General features: G+C 43.8%; 1 protein-coding gene across 2 annotated transcripts in view; it reads left to right on the top strand.

Moving 5' to 3' along the window:
- The window catches only part of TMEM260 (transmembrane protein 260), a 35137-nt gene that overhangs the window by 5282 nt on the left and 3321 nt on the right, over nucleotides 1-26534 (top strand). Inside the window, exons 2-12 of one of the 2 annotated variants that reach the window (XR_012628999.1) lie at nucleotides 545-576; nucleotides 1307-1458; nucleotides 14660-14837; nucleotides 17189-17302; nucleotides 19635-19814; nucleotides 22275-22315; nucleotides 22688-22771; nucleotides 23138-23255; nucleotides 23423-23595; nucleotides 24747-24918; nucleotides 25905-26042. Coding sequence is in view for 1 of the 2 variants with exons in the window: in XM_074869119.1 (XP_074725220.1) it covers nucleotides 545-576; nucleotides 1307-1458; nucleotides 14660-14837; nucleotides 17189-17302; nucleotides 19635-19814; nucleotides 22275-22315; nucleotides 22688-22771; nucleotides 23138-23255; nucleotides 23423-23595; nucleotides 24747-24918; nucleotides 25905-26053 (1393 nt within the window). In the remaining variant the exon portion in view is untranslated. Of the gene's footprint in view, nucleotides 1-544; nucleotides 577-1306; nucleotides 1459-14659; nucleotides 14838-17188; nucleotides 17303-19634; nucleotides 19815-22274; nucleotides 22316-22687; nucleotides 22772-23137; nucleotides 23256-23422; nucleotides 23596-24746; nucleotides 24919-25904; nucleotides 26054-26534 lie in introns of both variants that reach the window. The other variant, XM_074869119.1, reaches the window with a different exon arrangement.

The raw sequence follows: 26534 nt of genomic DNA, 5'->3' as shown, positions 1-26534 counted from the left end.
GCTGACAGGTAAAAGAGTTACTTGTGAAGCAGATGCTGCAAGAATTGCATCAAGGGAGAGAGCAGCATTCCCAAATACATGGATGCAGATTTGCACGATCAGTGATTATATTTTCCCGCTTTAAAACTATAAAGCTGTGGGAGTTTTTTAATGAGAAACAGCCAGGTTGTTTAAGAGACAATGCAGCTTAAGTGTTGCAAACTAGTGCTTGAAAGTTATTGAGTCAATTGGTTTTAAATTAAAAATACATCCGCACAAATGTCTGCATCTTGAATATCTTGGACCATTCTTTACCCGAGCCTACCTATACTTTCACTTATCTGTTCATAAAAGTCTCACGAAAACATACAAAAGATATTTTGTGCAATGACATCAGAGGGAGAAAATATTCTTAGAAAATTTCATGCTGTTAAATCTCTACAGATTTACAGTTTTATCCAGTCAAATTAATGCAAAACCCCAATGCAAGCATTTGGATTTTGAAAACTTTGGAGGAGTGTCATTTCCTAATAGTAATTATTGGTTTTACATTATTTTTTCACAGGGGAGCTGATCACAGCCGCATATGAGCTTGGAGTAAGTATTAGTTTTATTGTTTAATCAATGCTCTCATTAACAGTTTTAGGAATTAAGGAAGTTTAATTAAGCATGGAGTAAAGTAGATTAATTTATTTTCAAACCACAGTTTTTACTAACTTATAAGTACAGCACGCGACAATTTACTTCAAGTTTTAAATCCAATTAAACTAAATTATAAAGCAAAGGCTTTACTGTATATACAGTAGCTGGCTTATTATCAACCCAAATTTTGTATAAGCTGGGGAGAATAAAATAAATCGGGTTAACAATTTTAATAAGTTTTATTATTTAATAAAGTTTATTATGGTGCATGATCCCTTTAGGCAAGACCTTAGGACTGTCAGCGCGGTGGTAATCCGATAGCAGTGTGGTCTTTCAACTTGCTAACCAATAAAATAGTTGAGAAGCTGCTTTTTTAAAAAAAAAAAAAAACAACAGCCTTTTGAATGACCCTAATATACTGTGAACCCAAACAAGGAGCCCTTTAAGGCACGCTAATGAAACGTGGCACCTCCTTTTCTCGCCGCCTCATTATTATGGGCGAGGCGTGGAGCCAAATCCACTACGGAAAAATATTTGCGGAGTTAAAATTGGTATGAAAGGATGGGTCGGGGAGAGGCACCACTTGGAGATCCCCCGGCTCCTGCTGCCGGACCCCGGCGTGCCGTTCTCCTTTTGATTTCATAGAATTTCACCCTTTTTCAACACCGTATCGATCTGTCCGTAGGTTGCCCACCCTCCTGGCTACCCCCTGTTCACGCTGCTGGCCAAACTGGCGACGGGGCTGCTGCCCGTCGGCTCCCCCGCCTACCGAGTCAATCTCCTCTGTGGCTTGTTGGGAGCAGCTGCCGCCTCTTTGCTTTTTTACACAGTTTTCAGGTAAAGTCATTTTTCTCATTGGCGTGATGCTGGCAGGGTGCTTCCCCGTCGGCTCGGGATGTTTCCAGAGGCTCCCTCTGTTCCCCTCTGGCCTTCGGACTAGCGTTTCCCCCCCTCCCTTTCCAGCTGTAATTAGTTCTGATTAACCTAACAGCAGTTTAATCTGAATTTGACCTTCTTTCCTGCACAAAAGGTCCCTCTTTTTTTTTTTTTTTTTCTTTCTGTTAAATAATAATAATAGTAATAATAAAAAGTGCGCCCTTTCCCTTACACAGACGTGACAGGTTGTTCAGGCTCATTATCACAAATCACCGCTCGGTTTAACTAACCAGAACTAATGAAGTTTGTCGTTCTCGAAAGATGCAGATGGTCTGTTTAAATTAACAGGATGAGCTTCACCTATTGGGAAACCGTGAACTTGGTTTAATTGCAGCTCCCGGCGGAGGCGGATGGGCAGTTGCCTGCCGGTGGTACCCAAGGACCAGGGCGAGCATCGGTGCCTTCCGCAGGCATAGGTGCTGCTGTCTGCGGCAGGGGGGACCCGCCAGAGCCTGTCCGTTTTCTCCAGACCTCTAACCTTGGGAGAAAAGGGAACAATCGGGATGAGCACGTGGTTGGGGGTTTTGTTAACCCCGCTCGTCTTTGATGTGCAAGTTCTGGCTGCTCTTAACCTCAGCCTGACCCATATTTGAGAGGATTATCGCAACCCGTACAAACAATTTCTGATGTTCTTTTGCAGGGAAAATAGGGCACGTTTTGAGGCTGCAAACAGTGAAATCTGAAATGATATTGGGGCGCTTTGGGATGAGACAGGGCGCTTCCTTACCGAGATTATTTTGACAAAAGCTCTTTTCTCCCACCCGTTTCCAGAGTCGCCTTGCCCCTCTGGGAAACCTTCCCAGAGAGCGAGAGCAACGAGAAATAAAAGCAGGAATAAATGGGGGGGGGTGGGGGGGTGGGGAGCAGATCCTGCACAGCCTGAGAGCCCCGAGCTCACTTAAACTTCGGTCCGCGGGGTCCGTCTGTCCGGGTGCATCTTCCTCTGCTAAAGAGGAGCTGCTTTTTGCTCACCCCCTTTCACGTAGCAGTGCATCAGCTCCAAAGCACACATACTGGAATTGCTAAAGTAATTCCTAAATGTTTCTATAAGTATTTGAAGTGATCGCTTTTACTGTTGGGTAATACATGTAATTAAGTCAGCGTTATTTAATTTAATATCCCGTATTTTACAGCGTATTTGGGGAGCTGGAAGTGGCACCGCCCTCCCATGCACAGTGCCAGGCGCAGTGTCAGAGCACAACTCATTTTGATTATATTAAAAACTCCTGCAAGGAGTTGCTAAAGGTTTTGAATATTGGGTTCTGATTTTTTTTTAATTATGGTTATTCCTGTTATTATAGTTACTGTGAAGATCTGCCCTGCTTGTTAGGTTTATTTCCAACGTGACAGTGCCTTATGTGCCCATTTTCTGCATATGAAATGATGTGATTGTCGCTTTAGAGAAATAAGAATAAAAGAGACAAATTACAAGCTAAATTTAGGAATTATTTTTACACTTCTAGAGGTTTAATTTTTATTGTTGTCGTTGTTTAATTGGATTTGGAAGATGTTGCTTCTGTCAAATTCAAAACTTGCGCAAAGGAACAAAAAACCTGGAACTGAGAGGTGATAGAAACTATTAGGATTTACAGAAAATTATTTCATAGGTACAAGGCACTGACAGGATCAATTATTCAGCCTAGCAGCAATCTGTTTTTTTTTTTTTTTAAATTAATTGTAACGTATTGTGGGTCAGTTTTATTTCCAAATTACAATGTTATATCTTTCCTTTTAAGCACCTTAAAATTGATTTATTTTTTACGGCATTCATTTAGGGGAAAAAAGTTTTTCTTTCTATTGCCATCTACTTTTAAAAAAAAAGAAAAAGAAAGTGTTTACTGTCACCGTCTGCGTGAAAGCCATAACTATCTGAAGGGGACGTGTTTTGGTTTTAACCGGGCTTGTCCATACTCACAAAGGATCTAAACGGGTCTATCAAATCCGCTCGCATTTTTGTGTTTTAATTACAATTTAGCTGATGGGGTGACCCCCGCGAGGTACCAGAGGAAAAATAAGCACCTGCTCCTCTTGCTGCATGAAATGTGGATGTTAATATGAAAATATGTAGATGTTAGGAATACAAATAATTGATGAAGTACACATCCTTCGGGAGCAACACGGTTCAAGTGGCAAATCTCTCTCCTCAAACAATAGCCACCCTTCAGCGGGGAGGAAGCCATCTCTATGGTAATGGGGCTGATGCTGCCCTATTGATCGAGTGGAAGAAGACATTACACAATGTCAGTTGGGTTGTTACAATTTCATTTGTCGTCTGACCTGAACTTAACCTCTAAAACCTTTCTTTTCTCCCCACCAGCCAGGCAGGGCTGCTGTTTACCCTCGCGGGGTTTTTCTGTGCCTCCCAGCATCCCCGTACAGTAAATCTCTCCCTTTTTTTCCCATTGACTCTTTTTTGTTTAAGAGGCGTTTCCCGAGTTTATTCCTTGGCAGGTCAGGACAATTTCTTTTACTGCTTAAGGAAAGAGTCGCGGTTCCCTCCGTGGCTGGCTGGTGTTTGGGATGTTCCGGCGTGTGCGGGATTAGGATGGAATTTATTCCTTAAACAGATTTCTCCTCTGCCAGGTGATGGCTGGCGGGATGCTCCGCGCAGATACTGCCAGGGTCGATAGGAAGCAACCCCGACATCTTGTTTGTTTATAGATTGCATTATATTATATCATTCATTTCATTCTATTATTATTTTTTTTTAAGCCTGGATTCTGCTTCTTAAAACAAAGTTATGTTGAACCGCATTGATGCAAATAGCCCTTTTGTCAGTAATCCAGACTATCACTGAACGAGTGGTTTACTCCTTTGAATTAGTTCTCAAATACGTTTTTTTTTTCCCCCTCTGCACAATCTTAATAAATTGCTTGTAATTATCGTAAAATGGCATTTACAGAGAGTTTTCTCAGACTGCTTGTAACTGAGGCAAATAATTCATCTTTGCTTTGAGAGAAGGGGGAGCTGCTTTATGTTTTTAGGACGCAGCAAGTGCGGCTATAGGATTGTTTCTTTAAACAACTATTTATTTGTTTTACTGTGGGAGGCAAAGCATAGCAAGTTTACAAAGTAAACCAATTATCTTCTTATAATATGATTGCCAAAGTGTCATTTTCTGCACAGATGATGCATTCTTTGCATTCTCTGTTGCGAAGAGAAATGGGATGCTTTCCCCTGCTTTAAGTGCATTTTTTTTTTCAGTATATACCTTTCATAGTTTGGCTGTTTTGCTGTATCTAATTGTAAAAAGCTAATTTATTGCAGCGGCAGTAGCAGAGTAGAAGGTGTCATTGCCCAAGTACTTCTAGTAAGTTTTTGCCAGCTTTATTCTGGCTGAGTTGCACACGAGTTTTTGAAAAGGGGGAAAATGTGGCATTAAATTAAGCAGTTCGTGTCTCTTCGGTTTCCTGTTCTGGGTATAATGTTAAGTTCTGGACTAATATATATGTATTTTTTTATATATATATATTCCTTGCCCCTCAGACCTTCCAAGCAACACAACCTCCAACTGTCAACAAAAAGGAGTGTTAGGCATGTTTTATTATGGAATCATCAAAATTATTTGATCATTCTGAAATCATAAAAATGTTTTGGAAATGGCACTTGACGATCCTGATGGCTTGGAGGTTTCCTGCTCCAGTGATAGGTGTCCTGGAGCTCTTGTGGGAAGGTCTGTGAGATGGACGAGGCGTGTTGGAGCACCAGGAGGATGGGTCACCTTCGTGGTCCTCACCAGAGGGACCTCATGGCTGATGCTCTCTTAAAACTAACTGGTGCTGGGAAAAGTTGTCTGCTGCCTGCGATGAGTGGGGAAATACTCTGTGCCCCTCAGGTAGGTGGGTCTGTTGAAGCAGGAGTCATCTCCATACAGTTTGACTCCTTTTTTTGGGTGCATGGTTTGGGGAAGATGGAGGGATGAGAGAGGAGCACTTCCGCCTGGCGTGCTGGTGCCTCCTCAACCATCATGGGAAATCAAAATACTGGGCTTCAGGGAAGGTGGAATCTCCTCACAGGCCGTATTTGGATTTTTCCAGATTACAGATTATCGTAGATTATCACTGTAGCACAGCACCAAGATCTTGGCTGTTTCAGAAGCAGCTATGCTTAGTAACAAGTAGCTACGAAGTTTAGGAGGGAGAGAAGAAAGGAAGGTACTCAAGCATTAATTTGCTTTTAGAAGAATATCTACCATGACCTCTGGCTAATTGATCATATATATTTTTTTTTTTTTCCCACTTGTCCCCATAATAAACCAGCACTGAGTTCAGTCTGTTTGAAGACATTACCAAATCTGTTCATTTGCATTTTGCTCTAAAGTAGGCACATTAGGCTGCAATAGCTCTGCTTCGTTTTGAAGAGGGGGGAAAAAAAGCAGGGCAAAAAACTCTCTTCGGTTTTTTTTTTTTCTAAAAGACTGAAGAGTCTTTTCTGACAGCTAGTCAGAGTTAGAATTAGTTCAAGGAAATGTTAATAATGCACTGCCTGGCTTAATCCCTTTGATATCACCAGGTATCCTCCTGTTCATGGGTTAATTGCTTTAAAAGCGGAGGCAATATTCTGAGCGGTGGGCCGCTTCACCTTTTCACAGCTGTTACCATTGAGTGACAACTAAATCCCATGTGTAAGATGAGGAAGAGCTCAATCTCCAATTGGGAGAAAATTTATGTAAACCGCAATCCCTTCAGAATGTGCGGAAGTCACAGACTTTCTTGATTTACTCTGCTTTTCCCAGAAAGCTCCATTGTTCCCTTCCCTAAGTCCCATCAACCCTTTGTAGCAGAATATCACAGCGGCGGCAGATAGCTTGAAATATATAAATGCTATCATAGCTCTGATTAATAGCGGCGCTTATGAGTCAAGTCTGATAACGGAGCAGCTCTCCACTCAATTTCAGATACCGCTAATGGAATCTGTCTCCTGCAATTGTAATGTGAGAAGGGCTAATTTGCCATGGAGCTTGGAGCTGTCACCAGCCGGGGATTGGGGGGTCAGATGGGAGCTGCCAGGTTTTTGCCCTGCAGCTTGTATCTCTCGCTTTGAATAGCGCAGCCCCCTGCCTGCCAGGGAGCTGATAGGCCGCCGGGGGGTTTATGCCACTCCGTACAATAGCGAAGGGCTGCATGGGCTGACTTGGTAATTGTGAAGCCAGCTCATTTTTATTTTATTTTATATTTTATTCTCTTTTTTTTTTCCCCCCCTTTTTTTTTTTTTCTGCGGCTGCATAATTTCTAATAAGGGGTTTTAACAAATGTCAGATTAGGAAAAGTTTCTGCAATTACAAAAAAAAAAAAAAAAAACTTATAAAACATTTAAATAGCTAAAGTCGGTTCCTACCAAGGGTTGGGGTTTTTTGGCTGCTGGAAGTAGGCACCAGTTATTACAGGCGCTCAAGATAAAGGCGTACCTGTTTTATAAGGATTGTGAATCAAATAATAGGTCTAACTAATATACCCTTTCTGCTTGCAAAGACACTGTGAGAGAAGTTTTCTTTTTTTTTTAATGGCTGGAAGCACAGTTCTTACAACTCACTCCTGAGAAAGGTGTGAGTGTGGGGTGATATTATTAAAGCAGCGCTGCTGTATATGCATTTTATCAATCTGTTGTGAGTTGTTCCACTCGTTGAACTGCCCTGGAATAGCTTGGCATGGAGGCATTGAATTTAATTACCAAACTTTCTTGGGAAAGGGCTGCTGCAGGCAGGTTCTGCTCCAGCATGGTGGAGAGCATCCAGGAGCGTGCAAGGTTTGAGGTCGGGAAGTCCCATTCCTCACTCCCATGCCGAGCCCTTGTGGGGGGCTCTTCCCATCCCCAGTGTCCAGACCCACCAAGGTCCCCGCCACCATCCCGGAGCACCTTGCCGCAGGACAGCTTGATCCTCCCAGAAAGAGGAGCCAAAGTGACATGGCCCCAGGACACAAGGGGTGGCATGCAAGACACCTCGTGCATGTGCTGGTAACATTCACTGGCCCATATCTACCAAGGGGTCAGGCAGAGACTTAATATTATTCTATAGATGTGATGTCCTTACTGGACACATCCAGCCCAGGAGGATGTATGCATCAGGGTGCAAGGACCAGCTCCCCTTAGCCAAAATCCTCACTAGTTCAGTGTCCAAGCTGGGGCATCCCCTTTTCAACTTGTGGTGTTTCAAAAAAAGGAGTTTAAAAAAGGGTCAAGTGGTCGCAGTCCCTAGCTGGCTGTGAGGGTGCATCGAGCAGAAGTTCAATGCATGTGGTGGGTGGTGAGGATGCTGCCTGCTCACCCCCACCCCAAGACATCATGGGTCCGCAGGAACGCTGAGGTCGTGTGATGCTGAAAGCCATTTGATACAAAGGACAGCAGTCAGTTATAACCAAAGTGCCCCTTTTGTTGGGTTTTTTTATGGTGGTCCTGCCCATTTGCTTGGGTTCTATTCTCTCCGTCTGGCCATGAAGACTCAACCAGGACAGGCGAGCTAAGCTGTGCTCTCCTACCTCCTCCTCCAGTGCCGGGAGCGGAGGCTGCGGGCAAGGCTTAAGTGGCTATTCAGCTCCAGGTCCTTGAGGAAGAATAAAATCTGGTTTGCTATTCCCTGTAGTACCTGCGCTGGCTCTTCAGCATTGAGAGCAAGAGAAACCGCCTTTTGTCCATTGAGTGTTTGTGACTAAGAGGCAGACAAACCCAGAGGGATTGGGGGTTTTGGGGATAATTATTATTACTTAGGTCCTAAACTCATGTTTGGATTTTTATTTGTGTTTTATTTTTAAATAGTTTTTCAGCATCAATGCACAAACACACTTGAAATTTATTTGTGGAAAGCTTGGTTGTTGTGTTGTCTAAGTCCCATTCTTTTTAGCCTACATCAAAAAAAATTGCTTTTTCTATAAATCAAACAATCAAAACCTCTTAAGTTAAATTTAAAATATTAAATCTTTAATGCACTAGTCTGTTATACCATGAAATAAAAATACATGAAGGGATATATCTTTGCTACAGCAAAGTGAAGTCACAGCATTGCAGAGGCAGAAGTTGCTGGTGATGTACCTGGAGCCTGTGCAAGTGTACAGGGAACCACCGACATCAGGGTCATCATCTGCAGAGACTGAAATTAAAAAAAAAATCTGTTAAGTAGTTTATTAGTGGAGATTTTAAAAGTGGGAGAGTTTTTTCTCATTCTACTGACTAAAAAGTAAAAGATGCACGGCTCAGATCTGCTACCTGTAAAGTTTTGGAGGGAACAGAAGGCAGAAATAATCAGCTTATTTCACTATGTACAGATAGGTGTTTCCACTGTTTAATACATCAGCTTCAAATATAAAACGTTCCGATTATCTTACTTCTTTATGAATCCAGTGCACTGAAGATTGCATTTAACAAAAACATTTTAATTAAATACCAATTCCTATCCATATATAGCTTTATACCAATCATTTAATAAGTTCTTGCAAATTATTAAATATAAATGTCTGCCGTTATTTTCTAAATAAAAAGTAAAAATGCTGATCGAGTTCTTTGTTAAATGCATATAGATGTAACCTGTGGTCTTGACTGACTGAAAGTATTACCAAACTTAGAGGAGAGGCTAAATTTTAAATCAAAACTAACATGTTTTAGTGATTGCCAGAAATGAGAAGCTAAAAGCTATGATTGCAAAAGCAGATTAAAATGCCTAATTTCAGTTTTCCCAATTGTTCCTGCAAACTCTTAATAAAAACCTGCAGCTAAAAAATTCCTGATTAAAGCAAGTCTCTACTGCCCATGTCCTTGGAACTGAGGCCCAGCCACACATTCTTTCACTTGGGTGCCTGAAAAAGGAAACAAAATAATAATTTTTTTTTTTAGTCTTCTCCTTTTGCATTTAGGGATGCCATGGGAAAATATTTCTCACAAAGGACTGTGTGACCTCTCCTTTGCTGACTGTTTCTGTCCCTTCTGAGTGCATTTTCAGATGATGGGAATTTCTGCCCATGTTCAGAAGATTGTAGTTGGTTGACTGATAGGAAAGGACCTTCTTCCCACTTGTTTTGTCTTGATAAAGGGCTCCATTTGGTTTGAGCAGGTCTTGTCCCAAACTAGTTATTCTGCAAAACCAAAAATGCAAGCTGTTCCCTTGACTTTTCCTCCATGTAAGATAAAGAAGCCTGGAAGGCAGCTTTTGTTCAAGCTCGGTGCTTCAATCCTTCTCGAAGTGGGCCTGGCGGTGATAGCTATAATACCCCTGGGAGAAGTTATGAAGACTTTCCCACTGTTGCGTTGGCTGCAAATCTTTTCTTCTTTCATGAGCTGATTTCTGTGTGCTGAGACTGTTCCAACAGCAGGGTGTGACTACTCTGAATGCTTTCTTCTAGGTGACCCAGCTGCCTTCTCCAAGAGATAGTCCCTACCCAGCCCAAGCCTAGAATCCCTCCTCCACTAGACAGAGCCTTATAGCAGGGTTATGCCCACCTTTTGCTCTTTGTAAAGCCTCTCTTCTTGAGGGAGTCACTGCAAGGTAACTTTATGCCTACGCTGCGTTGACAGATGAACACCGGATGGTTATTACCATTGCCATGGCTTCATTGTTGACAACCTCTTGATCCAGTTGTTCCAGTCATCTGTTCTTTCTCATACCGGTTTCAAAGGCTGGGGGAAACATGCTGGCTTTGGGGGAGCCGGAAGCTGCCCTTCCTGCTCCCCAGAAGTAATGGAATAAAGCCCACCTAGATGTTGCTTTTACATGAGGCCAGTCGAGAATTCAGCTGTCATGGGTCTTTGTCATGGTTTTTGTAGCATCTCAACTATATTTCAAAAACGTATTCAAAGACAGAAGCATGAGTAGAAGTCAAGTGCGGATAAATCTCGCGGCTCTCTGCTCTGGAGCCCTGATGTGCTGTCAAAAGGAGGGACAGTGTTAAGCAACTAAAAGGTGTGTTCAGAAAAAAACCCAACTGTTTCCTTCTCCTGACCACGGCCTACCTGCAAGCCTCCAGCCAATGCAGATGGAAGTGGACTCCAGGCTGGGTGGCAGAGACAGAAGGCTGTGTGCTTGCTTCTTGTCCAGCAAGTCTTTACTGCAGGAATTATTTGCGATGTCTGTCAGACCAGATGTTTGATTTTGGTGAGGCATGTGTCTACATACGATAAGAAAACCCCTTCTTACCTTCAATGGAACAAATGGCTTCTTGGCCTTGTTCCCTCTTTGTCTCGACACTGGCAACTGGATTGTTGAGCTTTTGCTGCAGTTAGGGGAAGTCTCCTTCCTTTACCTCTTGTGTTAACTTTCTTCCACAGCATACTCTGTCTTAACCACAAAAATGCTGTCTATGTCTGTAATTAAAAGAGCCATTATCTTTTGGCTTCCTAATGCCCTACTTCATTATGCAATGTGTCATCAGCAGCATCTTCAGTTGTAGATTGCACTGTCCTCCTTTGCAAATCTTTTCATCCTCTCTTGGCTTCAGGCTTCTTGACCTCAGGTCCAGAGCTCTGCTCCATCCCTTTGCTCTTTCAGTTCTTCCTGTCTGTTTTACTGTCATCTTTGTGCCTTTTCCATTCTTTCATCTCTTTGTGTTTTACCTGATTAAACACCCACCCGTGTCTTTCCCACCTTGAAATTGTTCTTTGGTCTAAAGTGTTGTAAGTGCCTGACCTGTGCTGCCCGTGTCTGAGTTTCTTTGTCACCTCCTCGGACAGTGTGTGGGTTTGGGGGGGCCCTCTTGGTGCTAAGGCAAGAGAGACACGGCACAGTGTCGCTCTGTGCTGGAGAAGTCCAAGAGGCTGCCAGAGGGCAGAATGCAGGGGTGCATGGAGATCCTGACGTCGATCAAAATGAGCAGTATAACCATGATAGCCCAGCTGCAAGGCAGGGTTGATATAATTTGGCCCCGACGTCATGCTGGCATAGTTGCATGGGATTCATTGCTGCTTGTCGTACTGGTGCTAATTTGCACTGTGACCTGTTGCATTGGGTGGACCTGCTGGGTTATGGTTTTTCTTCTGCCAGATGGTCTTCATCCTCATGTGGAAATACCTGCTCTGGTCACTTCCACTTCCAAGAGTGTTTCTTTCTGAATCAGCAAACTTGTAAATCCATCATTTCCATTGCTGGTAACAGAATCTGCAAAAAAAACTCTTGGTCTCCAGCTTGCGTTTCCCAAAGCTGCTGTCTTGATGTTCTTTGAGAATGCGACGTGTTTCTGTTTGTTTTTTTAGAGTCTAGCATGCTTGTAGGAACTTATTGCTCCATGCATACAACATGCTTTCACAAAGTAAATTTAGCAGCCTGGCTTTCTCATGAGTTTCACAGGAAACTAAAGGCAATGTTTGCTCTGTTGACAAACAGATCTGTGGACTGTGCTTAGTGCTGGATCCTGACCCTTCACTGCTCGGTGAGCAGAGGTGTCCTCTGCCCCACATAGCTGGGATAAGTCTTCAAGCTTTGGGTTGAGTAGCTTTTGCTTAAGCCTTATTTCATAAAACTTGAATTGCAGGTTTGAGAGTTTTTATCAAGAGAACGGGATTTCTTTCATCTCACTTGAACTCTAATGATACACTCGAGTCTTTTCTGGGAAAGACAAGGAGAACTGGTAAATGATTGGGACGTTTGCCTAAAATGCTGCTTTTCATCCGAAGGTTTTTGGGAAGGTTGTTTTACCTTTTTTTACTTTATTTTCCTGCAAGAATTTTGAAGGGATTTACAAAGTTATTTGTTGTAACTAGAAGTTTGTGCTATTTAAAGGGTTTAGTCAAAACTTAGGGATGTTGTGTAGCGGCATTTGTGTATCAGGGGATCTCTCATTTTTTTACTACACATGGCCCTGCTGCCTTTTCCTGGTATTTTTCTTCAGGAACAGTAACCACTCCTAACTTGATTCCTTCAAGCTTCATCACATCTCTTCTTTTTCTATTCAGGTGCCACATCTTTCTAGTCACAGGGAGGAGGAGAGCACAGCCAGAGCCCTTGAGGCTGAGAACCTTGCCAGACAGATTGTGTGTGTCCCACCTCTCCCTTGGAGGAGATAGGCTCAGGGCTGCTGGGCTGGCTTGGTAGCAAAACCGACGGGGCAGCATCCATGCCTGTGAATGCCTTTTCTATGTGCAATTGTGTGATTTTGAAACATTATATTAATGCAGAGAGTGACAGGTATTGCCTTGGAGAATTTTATGCCAATAACCTGGCCCTGTGTTGAACCACAGTGAAGTTCAGACGTTGGAAAAGTCCGCCATGGTGGCATGCATTAGTGAGCACAACAGTAGATACTAGTAGTTTGCCTGATTTCCTACAGAAGAGGTTCTATGTCACCTTTCTTCAAAAGCTTATAGGGTACTTTGCAGATAAAGATTTGGTCAAACAGTCCCACCTGCTGTCAGTTGGGAATTTTCAGACTTCCATTGATTTTTCAAGACCCTTTCCTACAATCTTGATGCTGAAGCTCTGTGTCATCCTGAGCTTGTCTTGCTCCGGCCTCAGACACCTGAGAGTTGGTTTCTTTGTCCCCAGTGTTAACTGAACTGCCTTCTTGCCCTCCGGCTACCTCCTGCAGCTGCAGATCTCAAAATGCTTTACAAAGGAGATAAAAATCATTAGTCCTATTTTGCAGATACCTGGGGCAACAGGAGCAGAGTGGCTTGTCCCAGGCCACCCAGGATGTCCAGTGTCAGTGGCAGGAGGAGAAATAGAGACCTGGTCTTCCCGAGCCCTCATCCCAGTCTTCTCCTCCCCAGGAACTCTGCTTCTTATTTTTAATGGATTACAAATTCTGACTGCACAAGTCCTTCTTTGACATTTACAGAAATAGATTGGCTGTACTGAGGTCATTTCAGGAAAGTGGAAAGAAAGGATAACCAAGGAGAGGAGCCCTTGCTAGAGAGTATTCTGCCAGCAGCTCCCTCATCTCTGTTCATAGGGGCTGTAGGTTTTGATTCCTTGGTCTCCATTTATCTCAGAGTTACGTGAGGAACCCCATAAGCAAGTTCTACATGGACATCCACTCTCCAATCCCTGATGGGCCGAACAAGCCACCTGGGGATTTTGGCTGTGCTAGAGCATATGGCCAGTATTTAGGAGCAAATTACGCAAGTAGATTAATGAAGAAGTTGGCTAGGTTATCATTGTTTTGCTTTAAACCTTCTGGAAACATTGGGACTGAATGGAAGTGTGCGTACCTGGGGTGGAACTAGAAAAATACCCAATTTGTGGTAGAGCCTGGCTTAGTCTCACAGTGGGATGGTGAATTTCTGGAGAGGAGCTTTGATCATGGCCGCAGCTATTTCTGTCTTCGGATAAGGCTTAATTGAGTTGGTTGTGGTGCCCTACGTGGCATCTTTTCAGGGCGACTTCCCAAAGGGGAGACCTTCCAGACAGGCAGAGCCAGAGCTGCCCCTGACGTGACTGAGTGGGAAGAGCTGCTATTGCAGAATGGGTAGAATAGGTTTCCTGGGCTAAATCCCACCTCATGGGCTCCCCATGCTGGCTGCAGCATTCAGCCGAGTTGGGCAAGTGGCTCTGTGGGGAGCTTGTGCCATAATCCCATCCGGGAGTCGCAGACCTGCCCAGCTTTTGGGCTCGCAGCCATCCCAACGGTGGGTGCATCCTCCGCTCCCTCCCATTGCTGGCTGGAGCTGACACCCATTTTCCCCACTCCTGACCCCTGTGGGCACCTCTCCCTGCTGGGACCACAATCCTCACCCTCCCAGGAAAGCTCTGCTAATGCTGTCCATCATGAATAGCTCTAATCTGCTCTTTATTGAGCGCCTTGATGAATTTAAGGCTGCACTGGAGAGCATCCCAGTAGAGGCATGACTCCCTGGCTCGGTGTACCACGACCCGCTGGCCCATCACTCAGCGGGGTTTCTGAACCAAATTCCATACTGGAAGTTTTCATGGTGCTTGCAAGAAGAAGCGGACTCTTTGGTGTTGGGTGGCTTGCAGATAGACGGGCTGGCTAACGCCTGCTCTTCCTAATTGCAATTCTTAGCAAAGAAATTATTAGGAAGATATTAACCATATAATGTTTTGGCAGGGTGCTGGGTGGCAGTCATCATTTCTGCTGCTACAGTATGTTTATAAAAAAAAAAAATAAGGACAATAAAGTAGGCTTTTTTGTTGGAAAAGAAGATTTCATGTTATCTGTGTTTGCAGGCTTTCTGGCTCATATGCTGGAGGAATCCTTGCTGCGGGGGTGTTTTCATTTTCTCGTCTAACATGGCAGTGGTCCATCGCGGCGGAGGTTTTTAGCTTAAACAATCTGTTTGTGGGGCTGCTGATGGCTCTCACCGCGCATTTTGAGGAGGCATCCACTGCAAAAGAGAGATCAAAGGTAAAACATCTCAAGGAAAGTGAATAGTTCTTTAATTTTTTTCAATTAGTTATCACGCGTCTGTTTAATTTCCTATTCATTTAGTGCTGATTTCGTTTTGTTTAAATAAAGAAGGCCAAATTTTGGGACGTCTTCAGCATGTGTGCTGGGTGGTGTCCATCCCTGACCTACCTGGATGTTCAAAAGTGCCAAACATTGAAAAACCTGTCCACTTTGCTTAAGGGTTGAGTTGGGACCTGTTGGATGGGTTTGGGGTTGGTTTGTTTAATACACACAGGGTGGAAACAGGAAAAGCAAAATCATTTTCATCTAAATGTTTTAGTGCAAAGTTTGGTTTCCTGCATCAAAGACTTAAACTAGGCTGTGGGTGTTCAAGTTCTTGTTTTCAGAACTGATATTTTTCTTTGGGGTAAATAAATATATTTTACAGAAAACTTCATCTAGTCAGAAACCCAGGTTTCTACTGAAAACCAGAAACAACCAAATTTTCAATCAGTTCTTCTTTTGAAATTAAATGTACCCCTAAAATAATGGCATTGCGAAATGCAGAGACTTTAAATTTCATGCTATATTCTCTACTTTATAAACAGACTAAGCAGCCAAATGATATTTTTACTCAGCAGCCTTCTACTTCTGTTTGCCTGAACATCTGATCTCTTCTCCTCTCACAGACTTGCCTGCTGTGACTCCTGTAAATTGTGTGAATAAAAGGATTTTTGTCGGGCTAGGCTAGAATTTCAGGAGTCTGCAGTGGTAGTTTACTCAGCTTCGTGAGTTCTCAAATAACATGTTTTATCAGTGGTTATAGAGACCTTTTTTCACCATTGGATTTTTTTTTTTTTTCTTTTCTGATGAGTACTGTCCCAAGATCCCTACAGCCTGAACTCCACAAAGATGGGGTTGGGCATTTTCCAACCTGCTTCCACATTTCACGCGCCCAATTTCCAATGGGATTTTCAGATGAGGTTTTCAGAAGCAGCTAAGGAGCTTCTTTCAATGTTTTTTGGGTGTCTGGCATCCCATGCCTTGAAGAAGCCAGGCTGCCAATAGCAAGCTCACAGTCCTTTTCATAAATCAGACAGTCATGCAAACATCTTCAGGGTGTCCTTGGAGTTCATCAATATACTTGAAAAATTACTGAGGTTGGTCTGAGTCCTGCAGGGCAGCTCTGAAGCCCACAGATGTTTTTCAGAAGTTATGGCAGGTGTTTCCATGGCAAGGCAGCATTCAACAGTGAACGCTGGGCAGCGAATTAAAAATTGCCGGGTGATGCCATCACCACGCCAAGGCAAGTGTTTGCATCTCACACACCATCCTCACCGGTGACTGAAATAAGGAGGGCGAAGCTCTGATGAGAAATGAAAGTGCTGGGCAGGTGAGGATGGGTTGTCAGCTCCTGTCCAACAATGTCTGTGGGATTCTGGTGCTTTTTGCCCACCGAGGAGCTGCCCTGGGGCATGGCTTCAGGTTGTAACGTGGACCATGTGGGCAGTGATGGTGAAGGAGGAGGCAAATTCAGAGGAGGAGCAGTGGCCAGTGGTGCACGTGGCACTGACACAGGGTTTCTGTGTGGAGTTGCTCTTGTAGCCTTGTCCTCCCCCACTGAACGAATTGAACTCAGCACTGGTCTGATGGTGTTGGGGCAGAGCAGAGCGTATGGCAGCGTGAGGCAAAGAGAGGCTTTCCTTAGCATCAGCCAGGGATGGCCATGGCGCCAATAACAAACCCGTGAATAAACCTCAGTGAGTACCACAAATACGCTGCACCGTGCTGCATACGTTACCTGTTTTATCAGAAAACTCTTTTAAAGATGCTTGAAGATGAACTTTTAGACTAATGAGTGATACCACATTTAATTCTCTTTGCTTAGGAAGTTTGTGTAGCCGTGACTTTAGCCCTCTGTGCCTGAAGAAGAGGAAAAAATCATTGCTGTTATATAAAATGAGATCTCTGTACATAATGGCATTATTTTAGGGTATGGCTTCTGAAAACTTTGCATCATTTGGAGTTAACTGCCAGGCAGTCTCCCCTGTGCAGCAGGGGTTCAAGAATTGGACCCCGCTGCATCGTTATAACATGATGATGTTACAGATGGTCTTTGTATACATGGAGACATAGCTCTTGTGCTGGACGCTTCTTAAATAATGTTTTCCATTAAACAAATGAAATCTCCCTGTAAATAATCAAAAATAGCCTGTGTTATCCATGTTACATTTGACCGGTGCTCACCGATGTATTTGCCTTTCTCCTGTAAGCGTGCTGTGGGCTACACTGAAGCTCTTTTGGTCTCTGGCTGATTTGCAAACTGTAAAGAGTAATTGTGAATATGTTTGGATTTTTTCCCCTTTCAGATCTCTAAACTTGGTGCCTTTTGCTGTGGCCTCAGTTTGTGCAATCAGCACACCATAGTGCTTTATGTCGCATGTATTGTGCCTTGGGTTCTCTGTCGGCTTTTCAGAAAGACGGTACGTATTTTCCTGACCTGTGCCTCTGTTTTTGTAAGGCAGTGAGTAATTCTTTTCAAGCACTTGTGACATTTTCATGTTGATGTACAAACAGGGACAGTCAGTGGTTTGTCTGAACTAGTCAGTCATAACCCACTGAAGTCACAGTCCATCAGTCTGACCCCAGAGCCACCGATCACAATTTAGGGGCTTTACTCACATCAGCAATCTGTGACCTGCCCCTGTCTCCTGGCACAGGAGCGCTCTGCCCCAGCTGCTTGCAAATACCCTGTGAGCAGCCACGAGACCGATACTGAGAGCTAAAAACTGCTCGGTGTGTAGGAAATAAGAGCATGTTCAAGACCTACCAAGCAGGAAAGCAGATGAATATCTGTTGGTGAGAAGTCACAGGCATAAGCAGTCTTTGTGCACTGGTTCTCCTGGCTCGTGGCACTGGCTTTCTCATGCTGTCAGCAAATCTGGAGATGAGTTTCTGTGTGTTGATTCCCTGGTGGTAGCAAACAAAAGCTGTGTCTGCTCATTGCAGAGCATCTTGCAACTTCTGACTGATAGCTGAAGGCACAGCAACAATAAGCAGCACAGAAATAAGGGTGCAGCTGCTTGTCTCTAGGGGAAAGTCCTCTTCAGCATCTCCTTGAGACGTGCCTCCAGGTCTGACGCAGCAAGGACTTGTGAGTCCTACAAGAGATCAGCTCTCAGGTGGAAAAGACCAAAGGAAGGCTGACCTTCAGGGAAACAGCAAGGCCCTGATCTGGTCAAATATGTGCCTTTCATCTCCTGCCAGAGATCCCATTCTCAAGATGTCCCTCTTCTGTTAAGCTTGCTAGTTGTGGAGGAAGGTGAAAACACCTTTTAGCATGCCTGGCTTATGAAGGTGGTGTGCATCCGTCTGGACAAGGCTCCCGGGTGACGTTCAGGGGCCCTGAAATGCTCTTGTCTCCTGTAGGTGATCTTCTGTGAGTCAGTGCATCAGGCTGGATGTAGTCGCGTTGTAGAAATTCTCCTTTGCCCTGAAAACAGCTGCACATCACAATGATGCAGGTGCTCTGATCGCTTTGCAAGTGGCCTTGAGAAGCCTCCACCTACTCGCCCCCTTTCTCTCTCTTGCCCCCCTGAAGCTGACAGTGGGCAGGTTTCTGCTGGGCTGGTCCTGCCTGTGTTTTTTCACGCTCAGCCTCATAAATCAGGTGTGGTTCTGAGTTATGGCACAGGGTAGAACTAAGTCTGGAGCGAAGCATGTGAGCTGCAAGAGATAAGATGTAACTCAGACAAGCTTGATCCAAAATCTGTTCAGCATCTCCAGCAAACCTCTTTCTGACTATGTATTTCCTTTTAACACAATGCAGTCTCACTTCTACAATATATTTGTGTTCTTTAAACAGACGTGTTGGATTTTTTTTAACTGGGGAGGTCCAGAGAGACCTCTGTGATTTCCAGCAAGGACAATCTTGTTCCAATATAATATTCCTGGGAAATACTTTAGACAACCCAGCTGTGCCTGCTGCAGAAAACGACCTAATAAGAAGCATATTTGATGGAAATCAGTGCCTTTTTAAGTAAAAAAGAGCCAGCATTCTTCTGAAGGAACTCTGGCCACCACCATTATCAAGCTACTTTTTCTGCTCTGTAGATCCTCACTCTGAGTGGTGCCTCTTCCCCATAACCCCAACTGCTGAAGAAGTGCTTTGATTGACAGGGCAGTGGCTAACGATAAAGCAAGCGTGCAGTATTCTAGGGTGGGATTTTCCAAAGCACTTAAAGGAGTTAGGCACAGAAGTCCCTTTGAAAGTCTTGTCTTCCTGACCCCTTAGGCAGTCTTGAAAATCCCACCCCAAAAGTTGGCCTATCCAATTTAGCCAGTGTAATCACGATAAAGTAAATGGCAAAACTGACTCCTGATGATGGTGATGATGTGTGTAGTTGTACTACAGCAGCATATTTTTATTTTTTTTTTGCCAGATGGAATACCAGCCAACTCTTAATCGCTGCAAAGTGGGTTATCTCAGCCTTGCAGTGCTTCAGCCATCTATGCATGTCATGCCATGATTTAAATGTGAAAGATGCAATGAGTATGATACTCATGAGTCCTAGCTAATATTATTTGCTTCACTTAAATTTCACCCTGCCATGCAAAGGAGATCAGTTTGATGCAGTTTCCTAGTAATCCACAAAATCGTAAGGTTTAACATAGCATTTTGTAGGGACTTACTATAAATTGAGAGATCAGCTCTGTGTAAATATATTTGATGTTTTTTCTTTATCTGTTCTTGAAGTTCCAGCGTGATTAAACTAAAATAAACATTGTTATGCAATATGACATATTTTGGTGCAGGAATTGTCCCTAGGCCATTTGCTGAAGTTGGGTTTATGCTTCTTGGCTGGTTTGCTGCCTTATCTCTATCTGCCGGTGTCATCCTACCTCAATCGAGCCCGTTGGACATGGGGAGACCAGACGACTTTGCAAGGATTTTTGACCCATTTTCTCAGGGAAGAATATGGGACATTCAATCTGGTAAATAAGGGTCATTTTCTAAATTACTTTCTTTTAACTTATGAAATAGCAGAACTTTTCTGTTTGTGCTCATTAATGGCTTGCAGGGGAAGAAATAATGTTTTCTTTTTTTAAAAAGTATTTCTGATTTTGACCTTCTGATCTGTCAGGTTTTCTGGGAATAGATTACATCGCTGGGAAAGCAAAGAAATATTTCTTTGCCTTTATGGGGTGAGCCGTATTATTTACTGGGAGCTGCACAGGTGTCTTGTATTTGTAAGAGCCCAAAGAGCAACCTGGAGGGAGATGGTGACATCAGTTTTGTGTTTTCCTTGCTTTAAGACAGATAGTTGACTTATTTTTTTTTTTGACTTATTATTTTATTTGACAACAAAAAGTTGACTTATTTTTTATTTTAAATTCAGCTATTTGAAGAGGTTGCAAGCCGTTTTCATTGCTGTACCTTTAAAAAAGATTCCTCTTAACTTACTTCTTACTAATATTGAATTTAAATGAATGGGAGGTTTGAGGGATCGCAGAAACCTCTGCCTGGAGTTGTGCTCTTGCCCAAGGGAGGGAGGTATTTTGCAGTTGCTTGCTGAGCGTAGGGTTTGCATCTGCCTCCTCCAGCCCTGACTTAGATGTTTAGCTCTGGCCACCCAAGGAAAGCAAGCACCCAGAACCCCTTCTGTCCTTCCTGCTTCTGAGGTTTCAGTGCAGAGGGCTGGGAAATCGCACCACTGGGGGGAAAAAAGAGAAGAAGGTATGGTTTACATATTTTGTTGCTCCTTGGGGTCCTAAAGCCTCACATCCTCAGAAATTAAGCCCCTGTATCCAGCCAATGTGACACAGTGAGCACCGTTGCCGTTCCATTACAGCCTTCTCAGAGAGCCGGGTGGCTGTACGCTGTGAGGCAAAAGACTTGATAATTCCTACTGCTGCCTCTTAATCTTTCCAAAACTCCTACAGAGATAAGATCCACCCTCTGAAGGACTTCTGAGATTTCCCCTGTTGTCCTATTCCCAGCCATCTCCTGAGAATGAGACTCCATTGGGCAGAGCAATACCAAGGCATGCAAATCCCTTAACTCCTTTCTCCATCAAATGTGATGAATTCAAGTTGATGTTCAGGAGGCTTAGGGATGGACTGCGTGTAATCCTACACCACAAATCACATTTGCGATGACTTTGTCTGAAGAAGGAACAATATATGCAGCAAAATCCAAGCATTTGGTCCTGCCATCAGTTGGGCTAATGCCAGAGCCCTGCCTGGATGGACAGACAAGCCTTGTGTCCCACAGCTCCATTTTAAGGGCAGGCAGGGTCAAATAAAAACAGAGAAAAGACTCAGGAGAGGGTTTCACGTGTAAACCTAGGATCAGAGATGTCATCTCCTGCGAGGGATGTGTCTGAGGCCAGAAACCATCAGCTGCCAGCAAGGTGGGGCTTTGCAAGAAACAGAGAGGTAGCAGTGGTGCTTCAGGAGCTGTGGGCTGGCTCTCCATCCTCTAACACTTTTATTTTTTTATTAAAACTTGAATGCAAATAACTCTTCCATTTTCATTGCGATTAAATATCCCTTCCAGACCTCCTGGATCCATTTACCTTATCTTTTATCTGGTAGCCCCCACTTTTCCAACAAGCACCTAAGAAGGTAACTCCTCACCTCCACCGAGCCTGTCTTCTTTCCCAGACTTGTGCCATGGATTGCAAATATCTGCAGTACAAATTCTTGTGAATCTCATATAAATCTCACACAGCTCCTCCTTTGTCAGGGCAGAGGGGACAGGGGCAAGTCTGGTAAGCAAGCAGGTTGTCTTAGGCTGTGGGGAGATGTCCTAGAAAATAATTGCATCGTGCAAATATAGGACGAGAGGAAAAGGCCTCAAGTTGTGCCAGGGAAGGTTTAGATTGGATATTGGGAAAAATTTCTTCACTGAAGGGGTTGTCAAGCACTGGAACAGGCTGCCCAGGAGACTGGTGGAGTCACCATCCCTGGAGGTATTTAAAGGATGTCTAGACGTGGCACTGAGGGACGTGGTTTAGTGGTGACCTTGGCAGTGTTAGGTTAATTCTTGGACCTGATCTTAAAGGTCTTTTCCAACCTAAATGATTCTGTGATTGTGTCATATAGCGGACATCACAGCCAAACCATATGATGTGCTCGAGTCACACAGTAATGGGTTGGTAGCACCTTAAAAAAATGCTTATCCAGGTGGTAAATCCTGCACAGTGGCATAATGTAGAGCAAGAACATGGGAGAAAATCTTGCAATGAAGGTTTGAGTAGAATTTTGCTGTCTTTTTGTTGTTTAAGCAATTCCTGTTCCCGGTGCCCACCTTGGGGTACCACCTGAAGGGGTTTTGAGGAGCCCTGTGTGCTCAGGGCTCTGCAAACAGAAAACAGAAAGTCTTTTCCTTACGCCAGTGATACAGCAATCAGTGTGTGGGTTTCTCACGGATTTTCTTTCTTTTAAATCTAGGCCAAGTCCGAGACAGGATCCAGTATGAGAGAAATGCTCGTGTAAGTAAAATCTTGACTGTGCCTTTTAGTGGAGAGAAACCTCTTGCTGCTGCTGTCATTTGGGCCAAAGTAGCTCCTGTCCTGCCTTTCCTTGGCTTGGTCCAGAGCTGGGGTGGTGTGTGTCCAGCGCAGGGACAGCACACATGTCTGTCTGTCTTCCTCATTGAAGGAAAAATACTGGATCCCCTTCCCCAGTGATTTTTCATTCAAAATCCTGACGTGTAAACCGAGCTTGTTCCCATTTCTGGTTGACTTAATCACAGCAGAGCGGGAATGCGTTATGTTGTGCTTATTCCCTGCTTCTCTTGACAGTTTAATTGAGTGCAAGGGGCAATCTGGGGATGACGCATCCATGCACTAATTTCTTTGCAGTTTTCAGCTGGCGCAGATGAAGTCAGAGCTCTCCCTTCCCGTCCTCGTCCTGGCGCTCATGGCCTGTGTGAGCACAGCACTGCCGTAAGTTGGAAGAGAATATTTGCTCTGACATGCACTTTCTTACTGGCTGCATGGGCAGCTGTCTTTGCCTTCTGCTTGCTGGGGAGAAAATTTCAGCAACTGGCTGGGGCCATCTATTAATTAAGGGCAAAATATCCCTATTCCTGGTAACCCTGTGGCTTTGTAGATGGCAAGCTTAAAAATCTTGAAATCCTGATGGTTTTGTGCTTTGAAAACAGAAGTTTCATAAATTGCAAAGGTAAAGGCTCATCAGCTCCTTGTATTAAATGCGTTTAGGTATGCAGAGAGATGGTGGTTCTCAAGCACATATAACTTTCGTCCCCTTTTTTGTCATGCCACTAGAGTGCTACGTTATTTTTTTTATAGGACAAAGCAACAGAAATCACCCGTGATCTGGCTCTTCACTGGAATGCTCTGTCTTTATTCCCTTTTCTTTGCTTGGAGAGCAAATTTGGATATTACAAAACCTCTGTTTCTGGGCGTGGTAAGTTGCACTCCAAAAATTGCTCTGGCATGGTAAATTTTAGGAAGAAGCCTTAAAGGAGGAGGTGGTGGTTTTGAAGCTATGTAACGTGCAAAAATACAGCGACTTATTCTGTTTCCTTATAGCTGGGGAAATGGAAATAGGGTCTGTGGGATTTTGTTTCCTAGGTGGAGCGATTCTGGCTGCAGAGCAGTGCCGTGGTGGCTGTGCTGGCGGGGCTGGGGCTGGCCGCGCTCGCCTCGGTCGGAAGCGCCGTGCTGGAGGGCAGCCGGGCGCTGCCATGGCTGGAGTGGCTTTCTGCTCTTGCTCTTGTTGCTTCTCAAATATGGGCAAATTACAGGTAACAAATCCCCCAGGCACATGTCGTGGCACAGCCTTGCAGGGTTGCGGGGTGGCATGCAGTTGGGGTGCTGCTGTAAATCCCCCCCCCCTGCTGCTGGGGTTTCTGTCCTTGACTTGGAGTGGGAAAGGCACTTTTCACATCCCACCTAAGCTTGTGTGGTCACAGCCTGCGGGATTCCCTTGTTTGATTTCCCTCAGAATCACCAAGCATCAGTGCCAGGCTGTAAATGGGGGTATTATGTAGGTTGAAAGAGGAACACTGTGTAGATACATAAACTTCTTATGAAAGAAACTCTTAAATCTGTGTTTTATTTCCTAAGAAAGTCTACAGAATTCATTTAACCTGAATAGTTGCCTCCTTCCCTTGCTTTGCTTCACAAAACCTTGTGCCCTGAGGTTTTTCTTAGTTTTTTCCTTTTTGAAGGGTTAAATCTGTAGTGTAGGGCTTCCTTATCCCATAACTGTGCTGAAGGCTCTTCAGTGGCTTGGGTAGGAATCAGTGTAGTAGTAGGGATGCTCAGGTAGAGGTTGACCAATGAAGCATAGACTTTATACTCAGGAATCCTGCCTTTGCACACAGCTTTTTCCAAAGACTGGTCCACAGGTGAGCCAGTCATAGCTTATGTCCTGAGCCAGTCATGGAGTGTCCTCTTCTTGAGTTCATACCTGGAGTGAGTGCACACACAACTGTCTAACGAAAAGGGTCTAATCTCAGGTCATGTAAATCTATTTCTGCCTGATGCTACAAAAACTTGGCTTTTTAATGCTTAATTAAAAGCATCAAAAAGATGAGGAGGGTTTCAGATGCTTTACAGAACCATCATTATACTGGCTCTTCCAGAACCAACTAGTAAGTCTTGAGGTTTAGCCCAAGAAAAAATCAGAATTAAGGTGAAGGCATGCAATAAGTGTGAATTTTGGCAAAACTGTAGTGGCTCATGTCTCTGGTGCTGGTTTCTGGGGGACTGTAGTCTAAAGGCTTCGTTTCTGCATCTCTGTTTCCCTGCAAATGGAGATGATGTTTTCCAGCAAGATCTGACCAGGGTGGACTTCCCCTGTGGATGCCTATTGCATAAATTTGTTCTGAAGATATGCAAAGCCATGCTAATACCTGTTTTTAAGATACTGATTTTTATCTGTTCTCTTAAGCATTTGTGATCAGAGCAACAACTATGTTGTTGATAAGTTCGCAAGGAATTTGCTGTCTTCTATGCCGACGGGTGCAGTGATCTTGCTAAGAGGAGACTTACCCGGGAATGCTCTTCGTTACGTTCATTATTGCGAAGGGATGAGGCCAGATATCACCTTAGTGGACCAGGAGGTAGGTTCAGAAATTAATATTAAAAGAGGCAACAGGCAGATTTAAGAACAGGAGGCAAAAGTTCAGTTGTTCCTTTCTCTCCTCAATGGGGACTTTTTGTTCAAATAAAACTCATGATGCAGAAATAAATAAAATTGATTTGTGGGTAGGTCTGGGATGCAGCATGGTTTGTAAGTCCCATTCAAGCCCAAAAAGCCAACAGGGAGGCAATAGCAGATAGAGAGAAGGGGAAGCAGAAGTCCTTCATCACGGCACATATCCAGATGTGGCCCAGGGCTGATGTTTGCCTTGCTGAGGAAGCTTCGTCCCTGTTCTTTTCTGCAGTTGCCCTGAAATACCGATGTTGGGGCAGCAGAAGACTTCTGGGAGCAGCCTGGAGGGCAGCAGGTCAGCAGTTGCCCCATGGACAATGCGGCTTTGGGGTTTCTCTCAAGGGCTTTACCATGCTGAGGCTTATTCCTTGCATCCCCTCTGTTATCTTGGTTCCCCCAAAGTTGGTTTTGCAGACTTCTGCCTCTATTTTTTACATTAAAACAGAGGTGCTGTGTGTCCCTGGGTGGTGTTTGAATTCTTTCCATTTTTTCCTGAGAAATAGAAGGAAAAAAGCCCCTACAGAAAGGGACACCTACACTTCCACTGCCACATCAGTCCTTGCACTTGCCTTTGCAACAAGAATTTGTGACTTGTTGGAAAGCCCAAAACCCACCCCTCACATTTAACCAAACCAAAGCCCTGTTGTGTCTCTTACCAGTAGCTGTTTTGTGTTTCCTTAGAGTTTTTCCTGCTCAGCAGTGAGAACCACATGCCTCTGATCAGAAACCACTGGTGATCTGGTCTGGTGGTGGGGTCCCGGGTCATTGCTGAAATGGGAGGTGACTTTACTGAACAAATAGAGTCATTACTCCTGCAGAAACCATGTCTTCTGGATGTAAAATGGATGAAAACTTTGCTTCTTGTTTTAATTATGATAATATTTTTGGTGATAGATGATGACTTACGAATGGTATTTACCCAAGCTGGCAAAACATTTACCTGGCGTTTATTTTCCTGGGAACCGGTGGAATCCTGTGGAAGGAGTATTACCCGATGGGACACTTGCTTTTAATCTCCATCGTTTCCTCAAAGTAAATAAACAGTAAGCATTTCTTTCATATGTAACAGCTTTCCTAAAATCTTCGACCTTTTTTTTCTTGAAATTGTTTATGGAACAGCTTGGTACTGCATCCAAAAGACCAATTTTCTCCACTGACTTGCTCCCCAGTGGCAAGATTATTTTTGCAATTAAAGCAAATATCTATGCAGAAGTAACTCCATCCGGATATAATGTTGCTTGTTGTTTTGGGGTTGGTTTGGTTTTTAGGAAGGAAAAATAAGAAGGTGATCGGCAGAGAGTATTTGCTGATTATGTTTTTTGTTGTTGTTGATACAATTCATCAGAAAAAAAGGAACATTCCCGTCTACTCAAAATGATGATGGTTGGAGAGCAAATTGCTGCTGCTTCTCCTTCGTGAACATTGTGGCCAACTGATTAGCATAGAATGAATGTATTCCAGGAATAATCATCATATAAAAATAGCTTAGTAAGAGTGGAGAAAGGATTAGATACTCACATGAAT

This window comes from Strix uralensis, chromosome 4 (assembly GCF_047716275.1).
Source record: "Strix uralensis isolate ZFMK-TIS-50842 chromosome 4, bStrUra1, whole genome shotgun sequence".
Classification (NCBI taxonomy): Eukaryota; Metazoa; Chordata; class Aves; order Strigiformes; family Strigidae; genus Strix; species Strix uralensis.
The sequence above is the reverse complement of the archived record's forward strand: the minus strand, read 5'-3'. Positions and strand labels throughout refer to the sequence as shown.